General features: G+C 44.3%; 1 protein-coding gene across 4 annotated transcripts; it reads left to right on the top strand.

The window, feature by feature from the left end:
- Nucleotides 1-80: 80 nt before the first annotated feature.
- On the top strand, nucleotides 81-27714 carry LYSMD3 (LysM domain containing 3). Of its 4 annotated transcripts, none has more exons than XM_053304054.1 (4): nucleotides 81-720; nucleotides 870-944; nucleotides 23265-23549; nucleotides 25681-27714. In XM_053304054.1, exons 3-4 carry the CDS (start codon nucleotides 23280-23282, stop codon nucleotides 26254-26256), a joined length of 846 nt encoding a protein of 281 aa, XP_053160029.1. In that variant the 5' UTR covers nucleotides 81-720; nucleotides 870-944; nucleotides 23265-23279; the 3' UTR covers nucleotides 26257-27714. The 4 variants fall into 4 exon arrangements, with proteins under 4 accessions (XP_053160029.1, XP_053160028.1, XP_053160027.1 ...); XM_053304053.1 differs by lacking the exon at nucleotides 81-720 and adding an exon at nucleotides 20702-20858 and having other exon boundaries at nucleotides 900-944; XM_053304052.1 differs by lacking the exons at nucleotides 81-720; nucleotides 870-944 and adding an exon at nucleotides 20998-21406.

The following is a 27714-nucleotide window of genomic DNA, read 5'->3' as shown; positions in this document are numbered from 1 at the left end:
GGATGCCAGGTAGAGCACCACTGCCCTGCTCAGGATACCAGGTGGAGCGCCGCTTGTTGAGACAGTTTGTAGGTGCTGCAGTAACGCTGGTAAGCACCTGCTAATTTATTTTTAAGGTGCCTCTAGCCGTCCTGCCACCACCACCCTCACTAGCCACTACTGCTCTGTAAATAATCTTTGTCAAGGCTTAATTCTAGAGATAGTAGGGTAGAAGATACTATGTTGCCTGGAGAAGAATCTTCACCATGGAAATAGAGCACCTTGAACTGGAAACTACAGACAAATGGATAACAATAAGTCAGCCTTGGTTTTGGGAATCTGGAAAAGCTGAAACAATCATAGATTCCACCAAGTTTAATGGGGGAAACCCCAAAACAAAAATCGTGACATAAGGTAAGGAATAATGCAAGGTAAGGAACAAAGCTTGTACTGTTTCAGAAAAAGGGAAGTAGAAAGTTTCAGATATGAACATCACCAACACAGAGGTAAGTGTTTTATTGTTAAGGAAAGCAGCCATTTGGTTTATATCCCAGAGAATAAGAGGCAACACCATCACAATATGCTTTATCAGCAGGAAATTACTTGGCTTGAAATACATGGTTTTCAATCCGTTTAAGAAAGCAACAAACTCATAACAAAAAGTCCGATGATACACATCGTTGTACTGTTTCAGGAAGGAGGAAGTGTATAGGATTACAGGTGGTCACCACCAACATGGCGGTAAGTCCTTGAGAAATAAGACCTTTCTTGTCAAAGCAAATGGCTACTTGATTTCTTTTCTACTCCCCCATCCCCCAGCCTTTTCAAACAACCAAGAAGACATCTATCATGGTTAAACACTGATGACCATTTTTATTACTGTTTTGCAGACTGAAAGGTAATTTTTCCAGTTTACAAGGAACTGCAATTTATCTGTTCTGTCAAGAGAAAAAGAGATATGTAAGGTAAGTAAATATACACCTTTGTCTTGCATGGGAACAGATTTGTGTAGAGAACTAGATGGGGTGGGGGTATCTTTAGTTGCAGGAAATGGCCATTTATTGCTAAAGGAAGTACTGCTTGGTTCAATTTCTAGTCCACCGGCCTTTTCAGATTCAGACCATTCACTGAAAACTAGGTGTGCAGACTTCCAAGGATATTGGTGTTTCCCTTAATTAATATGTACTTTCCATTAAGTACATATTTGTGGCATATGTACTTTCCTCAGCCTATATTTATTTATTTATTATTTATTTATTACATTTGTACATCGCCCCAAACTTTCATCTCTGGGCGTTTAGGCACACCTATATAACAGGAGGCCTGATCTTTGATTGAACAATCATAGATAAATTTTTGTACTTTGCTAGAAAAAGAACAGTGAGTATTTTATATACTTTTTATGCTACTTTGTATTTTTATTTCCCCATTGTTTCTACAGTAGGTTTTTGGTTTGTTTTTACATTTCATGGTTAGTTTTTTAACATCACTGTTTAGTATTCCAGTTTTATTAGTTTATTATTCTTGTTCTCTTTGTAAGTGTCCATTTGTTTTGTAGTGTTTTTATAGGTTAACTTTTTTATAAAGGTGATTTTTGGTGTCCTTTTTTCTAAAGTTTCCTTGTATCTTATTAAATGTATACTTAGTTGTATGCTTTGTCTCTTTTACACTTCCTCAGTCCCCTGAGCAAGCGGTTACACCTCGAAATGTGTAGTTCTTCTACAAAAAATAGTTTTGCCCCACCTGTTCTTTGGCTTATTTTCTACTTAAAATATAATTAAAAATCAAAAGGTGGACTGATCTCCTTAAATGTTCACACATTTAATCCTACAGTCATGTAGGAATACCACATGACATTTCAGAGCTTTCTGCCCAGCCATTCGGGAGTTGTTAATATTTTTGAGTTCCCCATTGATTCTTATGGAGCAATTAAATTATGATTTAAGTTAGAAATTTGGATGTAGCTTCCCTAGTGGCAGCCTGTGCTCATTGCACATGATTGCTCAATTGTAGATTCATCCCTGTTAGTTTGGAAAAAAATTATGTGATAAAAATTATAGACTTTTTGATGATCTTGTTTTTAAGTCCTACTATTAAATGACTGTTAAAGAGTTACCTCCTTCCAAGATGATACAGGGCACAGAAACTTGCTACATCTCTCCCCCCCCCAAGCTTTGCTGCTATCCTCTATAATAAAAGGCTTGGGTGTGCGCCCGTGTCTCTGCGCCCATGTCTTCCTTGGCCGTTCTGGGCATGCACGGAGTGCATGCCTAGAACATCCGAGGAAGACACGGCCGCAGGCACCAGGCGGCCATGTTGGCTGGATGGCCGGCCCGGCCACGGGAAGGCCGGAAGCGGCGGCCGCGGGAATGGAGGGACTGCGGGGAGGGCAGATGCGGCAGCGGCGGGCGGCACTCTTGGCGGCGGCGGCGGAACTCTCTGCCCGGCCGCCCACAGCGCCGGCGGCACTCTCGGCCCGGCCACCGAGCCGCCCGCACCGGCGGCGGCACTCTCGGTCCCGGCCGCCCGCCCAGCCACCCGTGGCGGCGGCACTCTTCGCGGCGGAACTCTCCGCCCGGCCGCCCACAGCGTACGCTGAGAGGGAGGGGAGGGTGAGAGAGAGGGGTGGGAGGGGGAGGAAGGGCAAGAAAGTGGGGTGGGAGGGAGGAGAAGAGAGGCAAGAGTGTGGGGCAGAAGGGAGGGAGGGAGAGTGGGGCAGGAGAGAGAAGGGAACAGCCAGCCCCAAAGAGCGAGCCACAATAGCGGTCTACTAGCGCCCGTTAATTTAACGGGCTTAAATTCACTAGTATAAGAAGAAAGCATAAGTAAATCCCAGTATGAACAAATACTGTAGATAAAGAGATGGTTCCTCTAGTTCTTCCCAAAATTTTGAAGTAGTTTCCAGTAGCAAACACAAAGCAACGGGTGGACAATGCAATATGCCTAATTGACATAATTAATTATAATTTGCATAATATGAAAATTAGGCTCCCCAGATATGGAACATTGGAATATGGCATGTTAGAGCATATTTAGGCTAGGTTCTGAGCTTTCAGCTATACAACAGGGCTGAGAGAGACTCCTGCCTGCAACCCTGGAGAAGCCGCTGCCAGTCTGTATAGACAATACTTAGCTAGATGGATCAATGGTCAGACTCGGTATAAGGCAGCTTCCTGTGTTCCTATCTGTGAAACTGATATATAAGAAAAAACTATCTGAGGCAATGAAGACAGTAATTTACAATCCCCCAGAATTGCATGCTGCATTTCCCCTGAAGGCTCATCAGAAGGCCTCCTCCCACTATAGCCTTGCGGCATGTGGCACTGCTCTATCCATGGCAGCCATTGTAAAGCCAAGATCCAAATATGATTTCCCTGTAAGTGTAATATAGGATCCTGCAAACTTCCCATTAAGATGGTTTCTTCCCAAGAAGAAGAAAGTAGTTTCTTTTACTACAACTGTCAGCTTGTGGTTTTGACAAGGTTCAGCAGTTCTTCCTGGCAGCAGGGAATTCCTTTCACTTATTTATTAAATATTTGCTATGGAGAATGAGCCATTGGCTTTAGGCATCAACAACATTTATTGGGCTGGCCCTAGGGATAATACAACTTACAACCAGTGGCAATTACATTTTCAGTTAAGTGCATTGTCATATCACTTGTATTAGCTAACAACATGTCTTGTTTTCTTTACATATCTGCTTGGATCAGTGGTCCTGATATATGTCTTTTCTCATATATATTTTCCATGTAGCTCTTTCTTAACAAATGCAAATGTTTTGTACTACTAGATCAATACACAAGCTCAATAACCAGCATGACTGTATTCCATAGCCTTTTAAAAAAAATTAGGCCAATGCATATATGATAAATACACAGATGGGAATTTGATTGAATCAAGATTTGTTTCATTATTTAATCAACTAAAATTAATATTGTAAATTAATAAATACTGTAAATTAAAAAAAACTTGATCTTGTCCACTTCTAAAGATGCAAAAAATAATTATTATGGATGACTATTTCAATAATAAAAGTTACTTTTGGTGTAAAGCACAATGTTTGAAATAGCCATCAAATCTTGGCCATCAAAAAACCCCTAAACGATGCATCATTTCAACTCTGGGGGATAGATAAGGCAAATGATAAAAAGCTTCCATTTGGCCAAGAGGAACATATGTCACAGCGCTCCTTCTTTGTGTACACCAAATAAAATCAGGAGAAACTGCACTCTCTGAAATCTGTGTAAGACTGTCCAAATCTTGATCTTTTAAGTTGCTCCCTGATAATGCACACCATGTGTGGCGCTTCCCTGTGGTTTGTTATTTTTCTTCAATAGCAGAGGGAGGAAACTAACAATGCTTGGCAGCCACACTGCATAGTGCAGGGTAACCATGGAAGCATTTGTCTGCTTGTTAAGGCCCCTCCAGAATGATTCAGCCATTCATGTCATTGAATCAATATTGAAGCTTTTAAGATTTATTATTTGGGAGCTGGGACAAGACTAATGAAACAAATTCCTTGTTTCTTCCCATTAAATCCATTTTGTCATGTTAAACATATTGATACCTTGTAAACTCTTTACTGGTGTGGGATGAGCTACATTGGTGTTTCTCCTTTATGGAGAATCTACTCATAAGATAGCAGCATGAGCATGTTTGATTCTGTGAAAGAGAACCCAAGGGCTTCTGAAGCATTCTGCCAGTCTTGTATAAAGGATAAATCCATCCAATACAAAGACAAAGAGTGCAAAAGAATGGGGGAGGAGCAAATTGTTTTAAAATGCATGGGGAAAGCTCTTTAAAATGTTGCACAGATGTGGGAAGCTTCTAGAACATACCACTTAGGTACAGCCTCACTTTGAAGCTTTTAGGGTGTTTTGACAAATGCTTTAAAAATATTGAAGCAAGCAATTGATTTTTACATTTGCAGACATCTCTGTGTGTTATCACTGGAAATTAAATTGATGTGTATCAACCCAGTGTTTTACCCACATGCAAAACTTAAATACAATTTTATGAAAAATACAAATTATTACAAAAATGATTCAGTTTAAGATATTATTTTTAACAAACACATTTTATTTATACACTTCAGGGGAAAATAATTAATTAAACATGTATGGATGTGGTAATCACACTGAGTACGATCCCGGCTAATGCTGTGTGAGTGGAAAATTTCAATTGTGTAATGCGGAAGAGTAATTTTCAGGGATACCCCCTTCTTTCTGCTGTCTCCCAAATGCCTCCCAAAAAATATGTCCTTGAGGACTGGGAGACTCTCAGAGATATATTTGTGGGGTGGGGGAGGTGTGCTTCAGGAACAGCAGAAAGAAGAGATTTACCGAAACTCGCTCCTCCCTCTTCGTGCAAATGAAACGTTCAACGAATATTTATATACTGCTTTTCAACAAAGGTTCCCAAAGCGGTTTACATATAAATGAATGAATAGACTCCCGGTCCCCAAAGGGCTCACAATCTAAAATTTGTAAAACGTTCTTCCTCTCTTTCAATGTTAGCCTGTATCCTGGTCATGGATAACTTGGATCACATGGGTACATCCCACAGTAGTATCAGAAACTGTACAGAAAGGAGACACATGTAGCAAACAAGCACATAAATTGGATTACCAAGTGATCAGCAAATACTACACATGTATAACCAGTCCAATGTGAGGGCAAGTCAATGTGTGGCAGATTTGCAGCAGCAATCAGACCATAAAGGTAACTTATTAATTAGGCCTATGAACAGTAGAGGGCAATTTCATTATACTGAACTATTTTCCTGGGAATATTTATCACCACAGATTCCAGAAGACCAATACTTAACCACTACAATGCACTAAGAGCAAGTTACATATAGGGATATGTACAAACCAAGGTTTGTGCACAGGTTTAGTACAGCAGGTCTTCTGTGTCACCCCCCCCCAAATGTCCCTGAAGATGGGAAGGGGAGGTCACTGAACACACCCTTCCCCATGCGAGTGCCCGTCTTGCATCAGTTAAAACCATCAGCAGCATTGGCGCATCTCACACAGCACCAGCATGTCATTAATCAGGATGTTGGCCTACACTTTTTATTTTAAAAATAACATGGTTAAGATTAAATCTTGTCACAAACAGGCAACACTTACACCTAGAGGCGGTTCCCATGATCAGTGGGAACCGCCTGGAGAGGGTTAGCTGGGAGAGTGGGCTTAGCCCATTCTCCCCGCAGATAACCAAACAGTCTGCTCCAGGCATTCAAACCGACCACCCACACGACTGCCGGCTCCGTTAGGGAGCCGGCAGGGGCTAGGGGGATCGGGGGCTGCATAGCCCTCGGAAGCTCCAACATGCCCTGCACGAGTGCGCAGGGCATGCTGGAGAGACCCCCGAGCCAGGAGGCTGCTTTTAAGCCTCCCAGTAGGGGGGTCTACTCATAAGTTGCTGCGCCGCGGAGCCGCACCGCAACAACTCCCAATCATAGAGCCTGGGTTAGCGGAGCGCTACCTCTGCTAACCTGGGTTTAGGGGAGGGTTATTTAAGTGGGTTAACCGCTTGGAGGACTGCTTGGTCGTCTGCGGGGAGAGCGGGCTAAGCCAGCTCTCTCCGCTAACCCTCTCCAGGCGGCTCCCACTGATCGTGGGAACTGCCTCACTGAGTTATCTTTCAATCAAACATGGGCATTACTTTCAATCAAACATGGACATTATCTCACAAAAGTGGTTCTAGTCTGCCCGGCAATGTTCCATAACTACCACCTCCTGCTTTTGGCGTTGTCTGGACATTCAGTTTTTGTTTCTAATAGGGCTGTGCAAAATGTTTTGAGCTTGAAACAGGCCATTTCAAGTGTTTCATGCTTGAAACAGAATGCCCTCAAAATAAAGGGTCTGTTTTGAGCTCAAAACAGAACATCCTCATTTTGATCAGAACATTTGAGTGCCATTTTGGAGGCCTCCTCCATTGCTGATTGGTTTTCTGGCACTGGCTTCCGATTGGCTTGCAATCTCCTTGCTTCTTGGTTGGCTTATTAGCATATTATCAAGTGTTGTCATAAGCAACTCTGCCCTCATTGGCTTGGGGGAGAGAGGAGGGAGGGGGAACACCTTTGAATGGAATTTCAAATTCAAAATGTATTCAAAGGGTCTGGGCGGCAGAGAGCCCTTATAGTCTCTTGAGGAGGAAACATCATTAGAGGAGGAGGGAATCGAGGAAGGTTTGATTTTGTAATTTTCTTTTCTGAATACTGAATACAATATGCTGTGCTGCTATAACTGTCTGGTTTTGCTGGATCTCAGATTGACAAAGGCAGAACGTGGCTGCCTGCTTTCCTTGAGTTTTATTATTTATTTATCTATCTATCTATCTATTTATTTATTATTAAAAATTTTATACTGCCCTTCCAAAAGGCTCAGGGCGGTTGTGGTTTGTGAGACAGTGTTGTGGCAAGAAATGTGGCAGCTCCATGTGTGTTATTTCTTGGTGATTGCTGTGATGAGCTCCATGTCTGGCCTTGAGATTAATTTATGCATCTGCTCTGCAATGTGCATTGTAAGTTGTACTCAGTCAATTGTGGCTGAAGTTTGTTTGTTTGTTTATTTATTCGATTTCTATACCACCCTTCCAAAAATGGCTCAGGGCGGTTGAAGTTGAAGTTAAGCGTATGGCTATGTTTGCTGATAGTAAAGGTGTTGCTGTGGCAGCTGTTGCAGTGCTAGGACGTAACATAAGGAGTCATATAATTGTGTGCGAGAGAGGACCTTCAATCAATCATTCAGTCAATTTTATTACAGCCATAGGATATACAAAAGACATAAAAAGCATTAAAACAAAATATTATACATAATAAACATAATAAAACAGAATAAAACAGTAAGCTCCTATGAATTAGATCTTAAACGAGATCTTAATCTGATAGCAACATAAAAGAATTTCACCACCACTTTAGTAACCTCATTATTTTGGTCCTCAAACAGAAGGGGTCGGCTCTTCCTGGAAATTGCTCTAACAAAGGGAATACAAGTTCTTTCCTGGTATCACAGTAAAGAGAGCAATATAACAACACATGCGAAACTGTTTCAGGGAGGCCTGCTCCACAAGGGCATAAGCCAGAGTCTGGCAATCCCTTATCAAATTTTTTCTCCAAAAGGGCTGAGGGCAGCACATTCATACGGGCCCTAGTAAATGCTATCTTAAACTTTAAGAAGTGTGGGGAAGCTAGATAACTAGCACCGCTATTCCCCGAAGGGGGCATGATCCCAAGGAATAAAGGAGAACAGGTCCTGTTTCCCCAAGAAACAAGATTCTGATGCTCAGTATCATGGAGTTGTTGTAAAAGTATATCCTTTGCCTTCTCAATTCCCATAAGCAGAATTTCAGAAGGAGATACCCATTTGCAGTAATTTTTAGTTGACGTATGACAGCCAAGGGCTTGGGAAAGAGTCCCTCCATCAAAACCAAAAGTAGGAGGGCTCCCGATATTCCAAGCAAAGTTTAATCCATTTAATAACGGTAAGCTCCCATGCTTTAGAGGAAATAGTAAGGGATCCAGACTCTAAACATAATGCTGAATAACGTACATATCTGGGTACCCCAAAAATAGCCCTAAGGAAGATTTATTGAACCCTTTCCATCTCAGATGTTACTCCCTGAATCTAGAGTGGAACCCCATAAAATAATTAAGCTACAATCTTTGCTCGAAAAACCTGGAGAGCCATAGGTATATACTGGCCTCTTTTGGAATAGTAAAATTGCAAGAGAGCATTGAGGGTTTTACGTGCAATGGAGATAGAATACAATCTTTGAGATTTCCAGTTAAGATTATATTGAAAATGTATACCAAGATATTTAAATTTATAAACCTGCTCAATATTTTCCTTGTTTACCACCCACTTGTAAAAGTTTCCTAGCTTTAGTAAAAACCAGGACCTTAGATTTCTCATAATTAATAGATAAGTTATTATCATTACAATAGCAGGCAAAGGCTCCTAGCAATCTAAGGAGACCAAGACGGGTCTGGGACAGAATCACCGCATCATCTGCATATAGCAACACTGGCACACGAATATCGGCCAGTTGGGGGCATGCAAATCCACCGATCCTAAACACTGCGCTAAATCGTTAATAAAGATATTGTACAGAGAAGGGACCAGAACACAACCCTGCCTGACCCCACGAGTGACAGGAATTAAATCAGTTAATGCCCCACTGGGAGCATATCTGACTCAGATGGAAGAATTGGCATGGAGCTGCATAATCAGGAACAACCATCTTTTGTCCATCGAGGATTTCCCAAGTTTGGACCATAATAATTCCCTAGGAATAAGATCAAATGCAGCTTTTAAATCCATAAAAGCAGCAAACAGTCTACCTTTGGGAGCACTAGAATATTTACATGCTAGATGGTTCAAAATCATACAGTGGTCAAGAGTGGAACAATCCGCTCTAAAGCCTGCCTGCTTGAGCCCTAGGATCTGCTGATCAGAAATCCATGCTTCAAGTTTGGATAACAAATAAAGGGCATATACGTTGCCCCACCAAAAGCAGGCTAATGGGCCTATAATTAGACAGGTCAAGATGAGAACCCCGTTTAAAGATCAGGACCACTATTGCTATTCTCCATTTGGCAGGGAAGATACCTGTATTATTTCTTGAAGTAAACAGATTAGCTAAAATTGGGGGCCACCAATTCACGTTAGCAACTTGTGCCAATGATGTTACTGCAGCACAGGCACTGTGGCTGGCAGTGGATTCTAAGTCAGTGATTGTTTTTTGACCATATTTGGATTGTGTTTTAAATGTGTGGTCTATGTTGGGAGGGGTAGATTCCCTTTTACTGTGTGTTTGTTTGTTTATTCGATTTCAATACCGCCCTTCCAAAAATGGCTCAGGGCGGCTTACACAGAGAAATAATAAATAAATAAGATGGATTCCTGTCCCCAAAGGGCTCACAATCTAAAAAGAAACATCAGACAAACACCAGCAACAGTCACTGGAGGTACTGTGCTGGGGGTGGATAGGGCCAGTTACTCTCCCTCTGCTAAATAAAGAGAATCACCACGTTAAAAGGTGCCTCTTTGCCAAGTTAGAAGGGTTTGCAGTGTTTTTCAAGGCAGGATTGCAAAATGCATTGCAAATTGCAATGCGAACCTTTTACGGCCATAGGGAACAATTGGGAACAAAAAACACCCCCTTGTTCCCATGGGTAGCTCCTAGGGTCTCCAAAATGGGTTGTGTGGTAGGGCATGATGGGTGCTACCTACCACCAACCCACAAAATAAATGGGCAAGCGGGCAATTTTAAACAAATTTTAATCTTTCCCCAAATCCCCCATAGGATCCTATGAGGGTTTGGGGGAAAGGTTAAAAATTTATTTAAAGTTTCTTTTGTGGATTGGGCAGTGGTAGCACCCATCATGCCCTACCACCCAATTCATTTTGGTGTCCCTAGGAGTTACCCATGGGGAACAATGGGATGTTTTGCCTTTCCCCATTGTTCCCTATGGCTGAAACACTTGGAATGTTTCAAGTCTGTTTAGTCAAAACAGCCAATTTGACTGCTGTTTCAACGAAACGTTTTGACCACTGTGTGTTTTGTTTTCAGCTTGAAATGAAAGGCAGAATCCATTCCGTGTACATGCCTTGTTTCTAAGCAGATGAAAGTCCCATGTGCAAAGACTCAGGCTGGATAGTAGGACTATTGTTAATATGGTGCTAGGCCAAGGCAGAGAAGTTAAGACAGAAAAACAATATAGGAAAAAAGTTGGAGTAAAAAGAAATAATGGCTGCCCTAACCATAGGCAGCCCTAACAAAGCACCAGTGCAATGAGAGAAGCACTGGTGCTTCTGAAAATTCCAACTAACTCAGCTCCACTGTTTCCTCTGTCTCCTGGGAAGTGCTCATGTGCAGCTTCAGGGACATATTTTCAGGAAACACAGGCAGCTTCCAGGAAATGCCAGAAAACCAAAAAAGCTGCCAGTCTGTGAAGACAATACTAAGCTAGATAAACCAATGATCTGACTCAGTATATGGCAGGTTCCTATGTTCCTAAATTGGTTCTCCTTGGAGCTTAGGGCAATTGTCACAAAAATTACACACACACACACACACACACACACACACACACACACTATAGCACCAGTGTAGCATTAGCTTGAAACTCTTCAGAAGCACTAGTGCTACCATGGTGCTTTGTTAGTAAAGATGTCAGCCAATGGAAAGGGGGAAAAGGAAGATGTTCTTCAGTAGACGGCTTCCTATATTCCTCCACACTTTGTCACAGAAGAAATGCCATGGCTTCTGGGCATCAGAGAGACCCTATCTAGGAATAATGTTGAAGAAATGCCTTCCCTGGTTAAAAAAGAATACTTTTCAAGTGCAACAACAAGATGCAGGACAGCTTGATACAGATAATGAGTAAAGGTATAAATTACATTAAAAACAAAAACAAAAAATAATTACCAAGTACTGTTTCCTAAATGATTCAAAATCAAGTTACCTAAAAAATTACATCAAGTATACCTTCCTGGATGATGCAAATGCTATACTGAGTTATACATTAATATATTTTAGTGATCAGGTTTGCACCATTGCTTAAGAAAGATGCGAACAAGCAGTGCGAAACTCGATTTAATTATTTAAATCAGGTTTTTCTCTTGATTATTTCTATCATGATTTAAATCTATTACTTAAATCGCTTTGATTTAAATCAGTCCATCCTGCCTGAAGGTACTACTGGCATTGCCTAATGTGTTTCTTATTTGTAACTTCTGTTTTCAAGCCCAAGCAAACAGATAACGAAAGGCAAATGAACAGTGTTCCTATAGCTTCACATACAAGTGTCATGCAATGATTAATACTGACCCTGTTAACTCACTTAATATACACTATTAGGATAAGTGAAGTAATTTACATATGGAAGGAGAAAGGCAGTATTCCCATTAGTATTCATGAGCTGTGCAACTACTGTCCTGCTCATCAAGTTGGAAATATACGCTTTTGTATAGTGATGGGAAAATGTCACTAGGTACAAATGGTTACCAAAAGGAGTGTAGCAGGGTCACAGCAAATCCCCCTTACTTTGTTTTCTCTGAGGAAGTGTGCTACGCTAGCAATGCTTATTTGACCCACTAGTGTGTAGCTTCTGTCTAGAGAAAAGAAATGCTGGAATTTCCTCACCTTGACCTCCCCTCTGGCTGAACCACCCAATAATTTAAAATTGGGTGGTTTTAAAAGGCTCTTGGCCTTTGGCTAATAGCCTGAGGCTCGTAGCCTGGGGCACAGAAGCTGGATCACTGGGGGACACCTGGGGCCTGCAAGGAGGGTGGCGATAACAATGTGCCTCTCCAAGCAGCAGCCCCACCCACCAAGCAACACATCATGGTGTGTGCAGGTTTGGTGTGTGTGTGTGAAGGGGACTTAGCTTTTTGTTGGACTTCTTGTAGGTTTCTTTCCCTGTGAGTACAGTCCTTGTACTAACTAAACTCTGCCTTTTAAAACTCTACTCATCTGTGGTGTTTACCATGTGCCTGGGAGAGCAGGGAACCAGGGGTGCTGCTATTTCTTGGGTGGTGGGCAGAGGTAGATATAGTGATGGGAGTTGGGCAGGCCATTACGGGTGGGACGGACAGTGTAGGCTAGGGATGTGCGATAGTGATGTGCACAGTCCGGAGAAGTCCGGACCGGCACCGAAGGGGGGCCTTGTTTTTAGGGCAGGGAGGGCTTGCTTAGCCCTCCCGCCTCCTTGCCCCCGCCAGCGCCCGTATTTTCCAGTATAGGGGCGCTGGAAACCAGCCGCCCCCCTGCTGCCGCGGCGGCGGCGAAAGAACTCCCAATGGTACTGCCAGCCCTCCCACCCTCCCTCCCAGCTAGCTGCCCGCTCACCCGCTCACCCAATAGGAAACGAGAGGAGCTCCGGCACAGAGCTCCTCTCATTTGGAAGGCCTCCGGCATAATGGTGTTTTGCGCGCGCGCACATGCGCGCGCCACAAAGCACACCGTTCGCCGGAGGCCCGGTCTACCCGCCGGGAAAGGGCCAGGTAGACCGGGCCTCTGATCGCTCGGTAGACCGGGCCTCCGGCGATCAGAGGCCTGGTCTACCCAGCGATCGGAGGCCCGGTCTACCCGGCCCTTTCCCGGCGGGTAGACCGGGCCTCCGGCGAACGGTGTGCTTTGCGGCGCGCGCATGTGCGCGCGCGCAAAACACCATTATGCCAGAGGCCTTCCAAACGAGAGGAGCTCTGTGCCGGAGCTCCTCTCGTTTCCTATCGGGTGAGCGGTGAACAGGTGAGCGGGCGGGCGGGCAGCTAGCTGGGAGGGAGGGCGGGAGGGCTGGCAGTACCATTGGGAGTTCTTTCGCCACCGCCGCCGCGGCAGCGGGGGGGGCGGCTGGTTTCCAGCGCCCCTATACTGGAAAATACGGGCGCTGGCGGGGGCAAGGAGGCGGGAGGGCTAAGCAAGCCCTCCCGCCCTTAAAGGTATACCCCCCACCCGGACCCAGACCAGGCAGGGCCGGACCGGTCCGGCAGTTCGGCCATTCTTTGGAATGGCCGCCAGACCGGTTCGGACACACTACTAATGTGCGAGCCAGATCGCACTCAAGCCAGCTTGGCATGAAGACTCAGCCTCGAACCAAACTGGGCCCGGTTCAGACTGGCTTGAAGCCCTACCAGAAAAGAGGAATCCTGTGAGGATTCCCCTTTACTGGAAAATGGGTGCGGGCTTTCCTAACTGTAGAGAGGATTAAACAGAAGTACTCACAAGTCATGCCGGTGATGGCTGGGGTGGAGGGCAGCACAGGGTCCCCTGATCCCTGAGTCTCCTGGGCTGGTTCCGGCCCAGCTTGAGCCTGTTACAGGCCTTCTCCAGCCCAGGGTGGTGGACCAATTAGAATGGTCCGCCCCCCAAGACTTATGAATCTGCTCAGTTTCCAGACAGCCCTTGGGGAGTGTCCAGTGTCCAGAACTAGTGACTCTGTTGAGGCCCTGGTGAATGTCTGGAATGTGGAGAAAGCCCAGGCTATTGACATGGTCACTCCTAAAGGTCCTCTCCGTCTTGGTAGAGCCTGTTCCACCTGGGGTGTAGCAAGGTTGGAGTGGGCCCAGAGACAAGATTTTAAAATGGGCCCCCCACTCACTGAAGCTCAGTTCATGAAGTAAAGAAATCTTAAATGAGGCTGAATATAGTGGTAACAAAAAGCATACACACACACACACCTATGTGCCACAATAGAACATAATCCTAAATTATTTTTTTAAAGGTTTTGTACATTGTGGATAATGCAAGTCATTTAATGGTACTAGAGAAAGACATGCTGTTCTGGTAGCTCCAGGTCTTAACATTCACATCAATTTTGGAGGATGAATACAATTGAAGGAAGCCCGAGCGGGTGCATGGCTGTGGGACAATAATGTGACTTGCCTCGGGGGGGGGGGAAGGCAGTGGGCCCACAGACAACTGTCTCCCCTTGCCCTGTTATAGTTACGCCCCTGTGTTCCACTCCTTGGTTCTCGTTGGAGCTTAGGGCAATGAAACAGCTTGGATGGCTAGAGCAATGCTATAGGAAAATTCGTAACTAATCTGACCGAACATGGGCTAGAGCCCATTTTATGGACTACTCCATGGGGAACAGCAGCAAATAAACATTTTTTCTCCACCCCTATTGCATCTGCCAAGTGTAGGCCAGCGGAGCTTTTCATGTGACAAAGTCACATGAAAGGCCCCCATGTGACTGGGCCCCCATGTGACTGGGCAAAGAACCATGTGACCCAGGCCCCCATGTGACTGGGCAAAGAACCATCAGAAGCCCACTATGACCAGTATGCATGTTATTTTCAAGATAAAGTCGCTTATATCTGTACTGATTTGGACTCCAGGATTTTGGTGGCTCCAGGAAATGTGCCTCGGCAACCATCTGGTTAAATGGTGATTGATTCTTTTCAGTTAGTGTCGCCTGGGGAAGTGGACAAGATCCTAGGCAGTGTGCGGGCAACATCATGCTCTCTGGACCCTTGCTCTTCATGGCTAGTATAATTTCTCAGGAAAAGAATAGGTAGGTGATTAGAGCCAGTTATTAATGCTTCACTAAAGGAAGGCAAGATGCCATCGAGCCTCAAGCAGGCAGTGGTAAGACAACTATTTAAAAAGCTGTCCATTGATTCCACCAACTTTGATAATTATTGGCCTGTTTCAAATAGGGATTGGGGATGGTGCATTAGAGTGGTTCTGGTCCTTTCTTGGGGGAAGGTTCCAGAAAGTGGTACTGGGGAACTTTACTCTCAGGCCTCTGGGGTCTTGGAAGGCTTAGTATTGTCCTCCATGGTGTTTAAGATCTACATGAAACCACTGGAAGAGTTCATCAGGAGGTTTGGACTGAAGTGTCCATATGCAGATAACACTCAGCTAGTTTCCAGATCCAATTCAAAGTGTGGATTATTACCTTTAAAGCCATTAAATTAATTACCGGTTTTGGCCCTGGATACCCGAAGGACTGCCTGCTCCCTTGGATTTCTGCCTGCCCAACAACGTCATCGGGGGTGTGGGGGCTTTGTGCCATGTGCTGATGTTGAGAGAGGCTACATTGTTGTGCACGCAGGACAGGACCTTCTCTTTTGTTGCCCCAAGGCTCTGGAATGCTCTCCCAGTGGATGTGCGCTCTCTGACATCTGTGGCTGTTTTTAGAAAACAACAGAAGACATTTTTATTTGTTCAGGTTTTACCCCTTAAGGGCTGCCAAGTTTCTCAGCTTTCCTGCTTCTGTTTATCTTTTTTTTTTTTGTATGGCTGGTGTTTTTTTGGTGTTTTCTGGTATTTGCTGATTTTAAGGTTTAACTGGTTTTAAGGTTTTAAATGTGATTTTTATGGAGTTTTATTGTATTTTAACTTTTGTAAATCACCTTGGGATGCCTTATGAAAGGTGGTATAAAAATAGAACAGTAAATAAATGTTCTGCTAAAGATATGTCTACAATACTATGTGGCATGATCCAGCTTTGCCACTGGAGGTGCTGAAGACAGCTGACAAACTATCACCTTTGGGGGCCACAAAACAATCTTTCAACAACACTGAATGAAGGCTGGGTCATCAGTTTCCTAGCTACTGACAGCTCCACTTTCTTCACTGCTGTGGCTGAAAGCCATCACTTTAAAAACAGATTCCCCAAGATTCCTTGGTGACACTCACAAATGAATTCAAGCAAGTCAGAGGTGCTCATTGTGGGGTATTGGAATTTGAGGGATGAGCTAGATCTTCCTGTGCTGGATGGGGTTACACTCCCCCAGAAGGAACAGGTATGCAGCTTGGGAGTACTCTTGGATCCAGGCCTCACCTGGTATCTCAGGTGGAGGCTAGGGCCAGGAGCACTTTCCATCAGCTTTGGCTGATTCGACAGCTGCATCCATTCCTTGAAGAGAATGGTCTCAAAACAGTGGTGCATCAGCTGGAAACCTCCAGGCTTGACTATTACAATGCACTCTACATGGGGCTGCCTTTGTACGGAAACTTCAATTAGTTCAAAATGCAGCAGCCAGACTGGTCTCTGGGGTAACCCAGAGAGAACATATTATGCCTGTTTTGAAACAGTTGCACTGGCTACCGATGTTTCCAGGCAAAATACAAAATGCTGGTTATCACCTTTAAAGCCCTAAATGGCTTGAGTCTGGACTACCTTAAAGAGTGCCTTCTTTTGTATGATCCCCATCGCATGTTGGGGTCATCTGGAGAGGCCCGTCTCCATTTACCACCATTAGGTCTGGTGGCGACTCAGAGCCAAGCCTTCTCTGTAGCTTCTCCTGGCCTATGGAATGCACTCCCTGCAGATATCTGTAATTTAGGCTCGTTGTTGGCCTTTAAGAGAGCCCTAAAAACATACTTGTTTGGCCTGGCCTTCCAAGGTTTTTAAATTGTTTTAAAGTATTTTAATTGGTTTTAAATGGTTCTGAATTGTTTTGAAATTGTTTTTATATTGTTTTAAGCAGTGTGTTTTAAATGGTGTTTATTTTTATATTTTTAAAACTTGTGCACTGTCCAGAGCCTTTTGATGGAGCAGTCTAGAAATGCAATCAATCAATCAAGATGGGTTGCTTAAAAGTTTATACATTCCTATAATCAAAACAGATTTTCTAAGAATATATTAGCCAACAACATTCAGCTTATATTAGTATTATTATGAGGCACCATCCCTGTATACTGTGGTTTGTTTAATAAATCATTTATTATCCTGCCCTTCTGTCTCAATATGAAACACAACAATCTAAAAATAAATTAGGCACAAGAAAATAACCAACTTTATTTATCTGCCCCATAACAAATTGTTCTCTGGGCAGTTCACAACACAACATTAAAACATCCAACAAAAACACTTCAAACACATCAAATCACAACCTACCCATCCCCAGCACAGCATCCCTCCAGTGGCTGTTGCTAGTGTCTATCTTTTGTTTCTTTGGTAGATTCTGAGCCCTTTGGGGACAGGGAGCCTTCTTTCTTTCTTTCTTTCTTTCTTTCTTTCTTTGTAAATTGCTTTGGGAAATTTTGTTCATCATATTCATTGTAACACACTGACTTACAAAAATACAAATAATATAAACCAAGGCAGCAGATACAAAAGCAGTACAATTAGATCAGAGAGAAAGCAGATTATCAAAGTTAAAAGATAGATCTGTCTTGAGAAGCATACCATATAAATTACAGAAGAGAAAGAAGAGAAGGGAGAGGAGGAAAGGTAGAGGTCAGGCAAAACAAATGTGAGCAAATGCCATTAAATGTATTTAGGGGTGGTTGTTTTATTTTTTTCAAGTTAGGGATGAGGATAATAATGATAAAGTGAAATGCATTTCACCTTGGAAGCAGCAGCCTCAATAAAAAACTGGGTTTAACTAGCCCTGCAGTCCAAATCAACCTTCAAGCAATGAGGAGTGAGTAGGGATGTGCACGGACCGGTCAGGAGGCCATTCTACAGGCCTCCGGACCGGTCCGGACACGGGGCGGTTCGGTTCAGCAGGATTAGGGTGGAGGGTTCCATTAAGGGCGGGGGGGGGGGCTTTACTTACCCCTCCCGCGTTTTCCCAACTCTGGCGGGCGCCGTATTTACTTGAGAAATCGGGCGGCAGGCTACCTCCCTGCAGCCCGCTTCAATCCCTGCTTGGCCACCCCCTTCAATCCTCCTGCCGCCCCCTTCAAGCCCCTTTCTTCCTTAGAAATCGGGTGGCAGGATACCTCTCTGCCGCCCCTTTCCCTGCTTGGCTGCAAAAGGCTTTAAGAAGCCTTTTGCAGCCAAGCAGGGAAAGGGGCGGCAGGGAGGTATCCTGCCACCCGATTTCTAAGGAAGAAACGGGCTTGAAGGGGGCTTGAAGGGGGTAGCAGGGGGATTGAAGGGGGCGGCCAAGCGGGGATTGAAGCGGGCGGCATGGAGGTATCCTGCCAGACCAGAGGCAGTCTGGCCTGCGATTGATCTTAATCAAGCCTGGTCTGTGAAGGATTGGTTCAACAGTTTGAGGGGCATCCATGGAATGCAAATGCAACGAATATTTATATACCACCTTTCAACAAAAGTTCCCAAAGTGGTTTACACAGAGAAATGTAAAAAAAAGAAAATGGCTCCCTGTCCCCAAAGGGCTCACAATCTGAAAAGAAACATAAGATAAACACAAGCAGCAACAGCCACTGGAGGGATAATGTGCTGGAGCTGGATAGGGCCAGTTGCTCTCCCCCTGCTCAATACAGAGAACCGCCACTTTAAAAAGGCACCTCTTGCTCAGTTTGCAGGGAGACTTATGCCCAAGATTGAAGGCAACTCATTTGCAAACCTAAATATATTTATTCAGAAAGAAGCATTACTTAAATCCAACAGAATTTACTCCCAGATAGGTGGGGTTAGGATTGGAAATTTGCATGTTTGCCCGTTCCAACAGAGACCAGAGCTGTGCTGCTGCTTCGCAGGAGGGTTGCTGAAGGGAGCTCTGCACACAGATTGCACGAGGGGGATTTGAGAAGCGGTAGCGGTCACCGACGGACCAGTAAGAAAGGTGCCCTCTTGCCGCCACCCCAGCTGCCCTTTAGAAAACCTTTCAATGATTCCCCCACCCCTTTGCTTGTAAAGGGGAATCCCCACCAGATCCCCCTTTACAAGTATAGCCCCTTGAACTGCCGAACTGGTTCGGCTGAATGGACTGGGTGGCTGGTTCAACTGAACCAGTTCATGGGCCAGAGGTTTAGTTCAAAATCAGTCTGAATTTGAACCAAACTGCAAAATTCAGTTCATGCATACTCCTATTATGCAGGTGCTACCTGCAAACAGGTGCTCAAGATTCGAACACACACTCCCACTTCAGTTGATCTTCTTAGCCTAGTCCTGCATGGGGTAAGGAGGAGTGGGCTGAGATTACAAGGAGGGGAAGAAATGGAGACAATGCTGATGGAAGGAAGGATGTTGCTACTGAGGGAAAGAGGTACAGAGACTGTAGAGCGAGAGGGTATTGCTAGTTTCCACACTGACAGACACTCAGCATGAACCACTCTACGGGCAGGATTCCTTTACTCACAGCAAACCAAGGGGTGGATTTAGCACTAAATAGCCAGCTACCAAATGTTGGTGTGAATGATGGAGACTTTGGTTGAGAAAAGTAAACAACTTTACAGATGGAAAAAACCATGTGCTGGTGATTCACTTATTTTTAACTTAGGGTTGGACCTGCCTACTATTAGCCTAGCCTGTGGTTAGCCCTGGCTCCCTCCCCCCACCCCACCCCACCCCACCCCACCCCAAGAAGCAGCCACCACCACTGCTTCATATGAAGGATTGCCTTCAATCCTATGAAGGATTGCCTTCATAGATGTGACAGGGAAGGTGTAAGCCAGCTCTTTCAGTGTGTGTATAAATTTGACCTGAAGGAATTGGACACTGTGTTCTTAATCCTGAATGTATAAGGATGCAGTAAAGCAAAGTGTGCCGTCAAGTCGATGTCAGCTCTTGGCGACCATGGAGCCATGTGGTTGTCTTTGGTAGAATACAGGAGGGGTTTACCATTGCCATCTCCTGCACATTATGAGATGATGCCTTTCAGCATCTTTTTATACCGCTGCTGCCCAATATAGGTGTTTTCCATAGGCTGGGAAACATACCAGTGGGGATTCAAACCTGCAACCTCTGGCTTGCTAGTCAAGTCATTTTCCCTGTTGTGCAGGGGCGTAACTACTATTAGGCAAGGGGAGGTGGCTGCCTGGGGGCCCCCACGCCTCGAGGGGCCCCCCAGAGGCAAGTCACATGTGAAGTGTTTGTGTGTGTGTATCAGCGAGGGGCCCATTTTAAATTTTTTTCTCTGGGCCCACTCCAGTCTTGTTACGCCCCTGCTGTTGTGCCATTAGGCTCCTCACTGATTGATTGATTAAGTCCCATTAGATCAGTGTCAACTCTTAGCGACCCCACAGATAGATTATCTCCAGGATGATTTGTTTTCAACTTGGCCCTTAAGGTTTCTCAGTGGTGCATTCATTGTTGTCGTAATCGAGTCCATCCACCTTGCTGCTGGTCCTCCTCTTCTTCTCTTTCCTTCAACTTTCCCCAGCATTATGGACTTCTCAAGGGAGCTGGGTCTTCGCATAATATGTCCAAAGTATGATCGTTTGAGCCTGGTCGTTTGTGCCTCGAGTGAACATTCTGGATTGATTTGTTCTTTTATCCAGCATCAACTCCATTTTCTCTTCTCCCTCCCTTTTTATCTTGACTCTTTCCCTCAAACTCTCTGCAGGATTCCCCTTGGGACAAATGTCCAAACACACAAACTGCAAAAGATCCCTGAGTAGGATACAACAGTCTCTCACCCAGCAGCCTCCAGCACACAGCGTGTCTGACCTTTTGTCACCCAGCATCGCACAACTGCCGTGAGGTGCTTACTGGATGTCTCGGTATGACTGTGTCTTAGTTTCCAGATGTCGTCTATACGTACTGCAACGGCCCCCAAATGCATTAAGTCCATGGTTTAGGAAACAGTTTAGTATGGCTTGGGTGTCTGTGCTGGGGGTGTGTGGGGGCGGTCTAAGAAAGGCTTCGGGTTTCCTTTTTGACCCGAACACCGCCGCCAATAAGGCACCGTCACACCTGCCCGCCAGTCAGAACTGCCTCCAGCGCTCCGGAAAGAAGGCGGGGAGAGACGCCGCGCTGACGAAGCACAGCACGCATGCGCCATAGAGAAAGCCGCGTCTCTACGCAGCAGCAGCGCCTCAGTCTTCATCTAGCCGAACCGATCTGGGCATGTGCGGAGCGCGTCAGGTCTTCGTTGGCGGCTCCAGAGTTCCAGACTTGGGGTGGTGCTAATTTGCAGACGTGGCGCCGGCGCCGCTGAATCGCTCTCAGCCGGGCAGGGCCGGCCACCGAGGAGGAAAACCGAGGAGTGGCTCGGAAGTGGTGGCGGCCGTGATCATCATGACGCTTCTCTGCGGAGGGGCAGGTACAGGTACCGCCAGCTGGGCCGCTCAGGCGCCCCCCTTCGCCGCCCTTCTTGCTATTAAGGCTGCGGGCTCCATTAGGAACCGGGGGGGTGCGGGGGGGAGAGACAGGCGGCAGTTAGTAGTCCCTGGGCGGCTGTGGCGAGGCTCCCAGGCGGGCTGGCAGGCAGCGATCCCCCCACCCACGGCCGCTCTCCGGGGTGGGAGGAGAGTAAGGCTCACCTGTGCAAAGATGACCTGCGAGGGAGGCAAGTCGTGTCAAAGCCGGGGCGCTGCTGCTGGTGCTGGTGGGTGCCTTTCCCACGGATGGCGGGGGAGGGGAGGAGAGCTTGGCCTGCGGGGAGTCTGCCCCTCTTTAGCCCGTTAGGACGGTTGGGGGCTGTTGCGCTCTCTGGAGGCGGGAGAGCTGGCTGAGCTGCCCGAGAAGGTAGTCGGCGGCGGATTGCCAGGAAGCAGACTCTGCCGTCCAAGGGGGACGGCCCGGCAGAGCTCCTTTGGGCTCGCCCTCGCGGCAGCTGTGGGGGCGCTGCTGCTGCTAGTGCTGCTGGTCTGATTTCGGGCTCAGTTTTTCGCTGTGGGGGCTTGTTCAGCAGTGCCCAAGCTGGGGGAAGTTTCTCTGCTGGCTGCGCGGTTAAAGGTAGAGGAGCCCTTTCTGCTGAAAAGTTGATGGCAGGAAGTGGTGCTCTGCCCCTTTTTCACTGGGCAGACACCCAGGCTGTCTAGGGCATGGCAAGCAGGGTGGCTGCCTTGGGCCCTGCTCTTTTAATCCCCATTAGAATTAACTGTAAGCCCCCCCCCCCTTACCCCAGGCCCCGCACCCAGCCGGGGCTCTCTAAAGACAGCCCTGCATTGTCATGGTAGAGGAGGTTGAAACAGTACCTAGATCTCTTAGGATCCTCTAATCTCTAGACCATACTTTTTCTCTTTGGGGTTAGAGTATGAACCCTGGAGGTTTATTGGCGTTCCTTATGCCTATTTGTGATATATAGTGGTAGTTTATCATGGCTGTAATCAATGATGTAGTTGCAAATTCAAAGTGCAGGCACTCTCCCTGACAGCCCCCATGGCCATGCCCACCCCACCAACCAGAGAAGCAAAGAAGTACCTGTGCTCCATCCCTGCGTGTCCCCCGCCACCCTCCACTACACCCCTGACTGTAGTTGTAGAGATCCCTGACAGAATATGTGTCTGACTTAGATGGAGATAGTTAAGAACAATGGAGTGGCTTTGGCTGCCCAGTCCCTAAATCAGAAGTCTGTGGGCTTCTGGCTGCTCCCTGCCCTTACAAATCCAAGTATCTGTTTCAAACAACATACCATAAATGTTAGAGAAGTCTAGCAGAAAATCTAATATTTGTTTCATGCTTTTGACTAAGATGGTTAATCTGCTTTAATTCAGAAAATAATTTATTAAGATGGCTCCCTGTCCCCAAAGGGCTCACATTCTAAAAAGAAACATAAGACAGACACCAGCAACAGTCACTGGAAGTACTGTGCTGGGGGTAAATAGGGCCAGTTACTCTCCCCCTGATAAATAAAGAGAATCACCACGGTAAAAGGTGCCTCTTTGCCCAGTTAGCAGGGCAGAGTTTTGAGAGTTCCTATTCTTGCCCCCTTCTCCCAAAACTCGAAAGCATTGTATAGTAGGTGCTATAACTAAAATTTTCCATTTATTGTTGAATATCTTATTTTGATTTAAATCTTTTGTCTGAAGATTTTATACTTGTCAAGTGGTCGTTTGTGTGGAGTCCCAGTAGAAACTTGAAACAGTGCTCAGCATTGTTTTTTCATCACTTACAGATATTGTATGTAAATTAGTGCTAAAGCTGGAATGACGTTTGACTAGTCTTTTTTCTTCTATTGTTAGAATTCTCCTGACAGAATGACAGCAAAAAACCAGAACCTTAATTTCCAGCCCCCACCTTTGGTGCAGCCTACAGTGGTTAGCCATGTATATTCATTTGGGAATGGTATCAGTTCTGACAGTGATGCGTTGGAAGAAGAAACAGAGGTGTATGAACTGCGACCAAGGGGAAGGGAGAAAATCCGAAGAAGTACATCAAGAGAGAGGATGGATGATACTGTATTTATAACTAAGGATATACAGGAAGGAGACACCTTAAATGCAATTTCTCTTCAGTATTGTTGTTCAGTAAGTCTGTATGCAACTCTTTCCAGTGAACTTCATTTGGAGGGGAAAATCTTTTTATCTCTGCATTTTAAAACTTTCTATTCTGATTACTTAATCGCTTGTGCCACTGAAACAACTTGGAGGGTTGCTTGACATAGCCTGGGATGTCTTTCCCACTGGCCATCATATATTGTGTCATGTTGAAACAACTATTATATTCGCCCAGGTTCTGATTCATTTTTTCTAACTAATAGCAATAGTTTTTATGGCCACAGAAGGTTCCAAAACATAGTTTGTGTTAATGCTGCTGTTTCAGCATATCTGTGGAATGAAGTAATAGCTTTGTACAAATATTCCATGTGTGGACATGTATCTATTACTACTAAAAATATTTATGCCACTTTTCAACAAAAGTTCTCAAAGCAGTTTACATAGAAAAATAATTGATAGGTAAGATGAATCCCTGTCCCAAAAGGGCTCATGATCTAAAAAGAAACATAAGATAGCCACTAGCTGCAACCACTGGAGGTCTGCTGTGCTGGTGGTGGGTAGGGCCAGTTACTCTCCCCCTGCTAAATAGAAGAGGATCGGCACTTTAAAAGGTGCCTCTTTAGTCTTTTTCTAGTCTCAGATAAATAATCCTTCAGGTTGTTGCACACCTGAATAAACTTATGTGTGTGGAACACTTGACAACTGTTGAATCAAAATGACCTGCAGATAAATGTTTGTGCTTAGGGATATTTACCAGTTGGGACAGGTTATACATTGCAGATGTGTGTGACAGTAGCCCAACAGGCCCTTTAAAAGTAGAAAAGCTTCATTTAATTGAGTTGGAGAGGGAACAAGGCCTGTTGTTTCCCCTGTCAAATCACACACTCCTTTCTCTCTGCAGTGTTAAACCCAGGTGCTTTTAGAAATCTTATGAGGTGAGGGGAAGATTCTGGAGTAAAGAAAGGGCTGAGTACTCTTATTTCTTCTCCCCGCCTCCCCTTTCTGATTATCTCCATGGGGAGAGGTTTGTTGTTGTTGTTTTACACTTAATGGTCTGTATCCAGCTCCTGCTAATGCAGGAGTGTACAATGTATTGCTTGGGTTTTGGATGTTAAACATCTTAAACATTCAAACACTTCCAGAGGCAGAGCCTACTACTCCTGTTTGATTTGTGAACACATTGAGACACCCAGAGTGTCTTAAATGAAACAAAATCTACTTTTTTTAAAATGCTGGGGACACTTCTGGAAGCCGCTTTCTTTGGCAAGTGGAGAAATATTGTGGAAGAATATTGCCCAAAAGGGCAGTGCAACTGTTGGTTTTGGAGACTTGGTCGTGTACTTTAAAGCAATTGTGTAGTGTGTGTATATAATAAAGCTAAAAGACCTCCAGGCCCCTTTCAGCACTAAAATTCTTTGATTCTACTCATCTAGTTTATTCTGGGTTTGTTGTCTGTAATAAATGTAAAGTATACTAACTCGACTAGTTCCATGTTACTAAGTAGGTATTAGACATGTTTTTCTGAACAGCAGCCCTCTATGCTACATGAAAGACTGCTTTAAATTGAGGAGAATTTGAAAAGCAGTATGGGAGAGGAGTGTTAGTCAAAGAAAAGGTCCTGGGTTAGATAGGTAGAGCAGTTACCTCTTGCAAATAGAATCAAAGACAGTGGGTTGATTTTTAAGAAGGTAAGTTCATTACTTAAATGCCAAAGGAGGGGGTGCAATGTTAAAGTAGATTCTTCCTAAATTAAAATCCATGCTAATTATTTTCCATAATTGATTTTATTCTTTCTTTCTTCTGACAAGGAGGCCTTGCATCTCAGAGCTGCATTGGCTCACATCTGCTGAAATTTCTTTTTTTTTTTTTTACTTGGCAAATGGATTTCCTACAAAGTATTCCCAAATAATGTCTGTGTCATTACCTGCAGCCATGATAAAGTTCTTGTAGCAGGTCCTAGTTAGAATCAACACTAAAGGGCTGCTTCTTTCTAGTGTTCCTTTCTGTTTTAGTCTGCCCCTTCTCCTTTGCCATAACTGCTCTGCACTCGTGTTTTCTCCATGAGAGAAAGGCTAATGTCCATATTATTTGACTTAAGAGTAATATTTTTAAAATAAAAAGTACTAATTTATTTTGTAACAATCTTAAATGTCTGTTTCAGGTAGCAGATATCAAAAGAGTGAATAATCTTATCACAGATCAAGACTTCTTTGCCCTGAGATCTATTAAAATTCCAGTGAAGAAGTTTAGCCTGTTGACTGAGTCACAATGCTTTCCAAAAAGCAGACAGATTTCAAGATCTGCATCTACTGTGTACTCTGAAGAATATCCAGATCCATCATTACCTCCTGAATCATTCTCCACTGAGACAGTTGGTAACTTCTTGAAAGAAGTGGACCGTGATATAGAACAAATAGTTAAGTGTAATGCTACAAAAAGAGAAAATCTGAATGAAGTTGTTTCTGCCTTGTCAACCCAACAGTTAAGCTTTGAACCAGATGGCAAATCCATCAAACGGAAAGATCCTTATTATGGAGCGGATTGGGGAATAGGATGGTGGACCGCAGTAGTGATAATGGTAGTGGTAGGCATAGTAACACCTGTGTTTTATCTTTTATACTATGAGATTTTAGTTAAGGTGGATGTCAGTCACCATTCTACAGTGGAATATTCACAGACTACGACGACATCTCAACCAAAGCAATTAGAAAATGGAATACATCCACCAGTTTCATGAAACCTCAAGCTTTTGCTTTACATTCTAAAGTCTTGGGCATCTATTCAACCTATTCTACAAAGGGAAAATAATGACTGATCCTGTGTGGAGTTTTCCACACAGAAAAGTAGCTTTCTTTGTGGTAATGTTTAATAAGATGATATTCTTATCTTGCTGAGAGTATGGTAGAAGTAACCTTCTAACAAGGGTTGTTGCCAAGTTCAATGTGAGAGCATTGATAAATTTTAAATATCAACAGCAGTCAAGCCACCTTTTTGAAATCAATAGGTCTGAAACAAGTTTTAAATGAAAGTACCTTGAGCTGCACAAAGTAGCATACATGCAGACTAATGATGTGCTAGTTTTCTGCTGTTCAAAGGATGGGTATGGTTATCAGCAATTCTCCCCTCTGCAGCTGTCCATGTCCCTGAGGGGTGGGGAATTCTCAGGAACATCATTTTGGGAGACAGTGGGCTGCGGAGGGGAGGGGAATCACCAAAATCTTCTGCCTTCACAGGATGGAAAATGCTAGCCTGTCAAAATAGTATTAATCTGTGGATGTTGGTCCGTGTAGACTTTGAAAAATCTTTCATCATAGGTGCTGAAAAATGAATCCTTTAGCTGGGAAGTATTGTCGGTATGCAAGCTTCCTTTATTAAAAGCACAAATTATTCTTTTCAGTCATAAGAAGATCATGAGTGCAGGGATTAAAAGAGCTCTGCTTGTCAGATTTGCTGAACAAGTGTAGTGTTCTTTTGCTGATCAGTGCTGTATACATTGACCATGATTTTGGGATACTGTGAAAGCTGTGACTTTATAGGGTCACACATTGGTGACCCTTTATAGGGTCACCACACATTGCACACCAACAAGTGTATCATTGTTTCAACACTACTTTTTAAAAAGAAGCTACCATGGAAGGAAAAATTATTTAGAGCAGGAAAGGTGGGTTTAACCCTTCTAAATCTTTTTTCTCCCACTGCCATTAGTGTTGCGGGAGCATGTGTTTGTGAGGATAGCTGTGTGGCACAACTTGTAACAGAGGATGAGTGAAAGAGGGGGGTGGGGTTCCTCCACTGCTTTTCTTTAAAATGATGCTGGGTCTTACTTGTGTGTAACATGTAGTTCACCCCATAACTAATCAAAATTCAAGTTTGGGGTTTTGATGTTTCCTTCTACAAAAAATGCCCTGTTTTGGGGTAGGTGTAACTTAAGAAATTGATTATAATTAACTTGAAAATATTGTGAAATACAGATAATTGGGAACTACTCAAGGCAATATCCCAGTTGTGGCCTTTCTCAATTTGTTTCATAAGTGAGAGACTATAATTGAGTCACTGGTACAGTATTGGCATTTAAACAACTCATCCCTCTACCACTGGTATGTTACTGAGCTGAAAAGAAGCTGGATTAAATTTTTAATCATGTAAGTGATACTTCTATTAAGAGAAACAGGAATAAATCTTGTTTTTAAAAGAT

The sequence above is a fragment of the Hemicordylus capensis genome, chromosome 2 (genome assembly GCF_027244095.1).
Source record: "Hemicordylus capensis ecotype Gifberg chromosome 2, rHemCap1.1.pri, whole genome shotgun sequence".
NCBI classification, from domain to species: Eukaryota; Metazoa; Chordata; class Lepidosauria; order Squamata; family Cordylidae; genus Hemicordylus; species Hemicordylus capensis.
The sequence above is the reverse complement of the archived record's forward strand: the minus strand, read 5'-3'. Positions and strand labels throughout refer to the sequence as shown.

Coding starts and splice junctions, on each gene's coding strand:
- LYSMD3 (XM_053304054.1), top strand. CDS start 23,280: ATGACAGCAAAAAACCAGAACCTTAATTTCCAGCCCCCACCTTTGGTG. Junction 23,550..25,680: donor CTCTTCAGTATTGTTGTTCA/GTAAGTCTGTAT, acceptor TGTCTGTTTCAG/GTAGCAGATATCAAAAGAGT.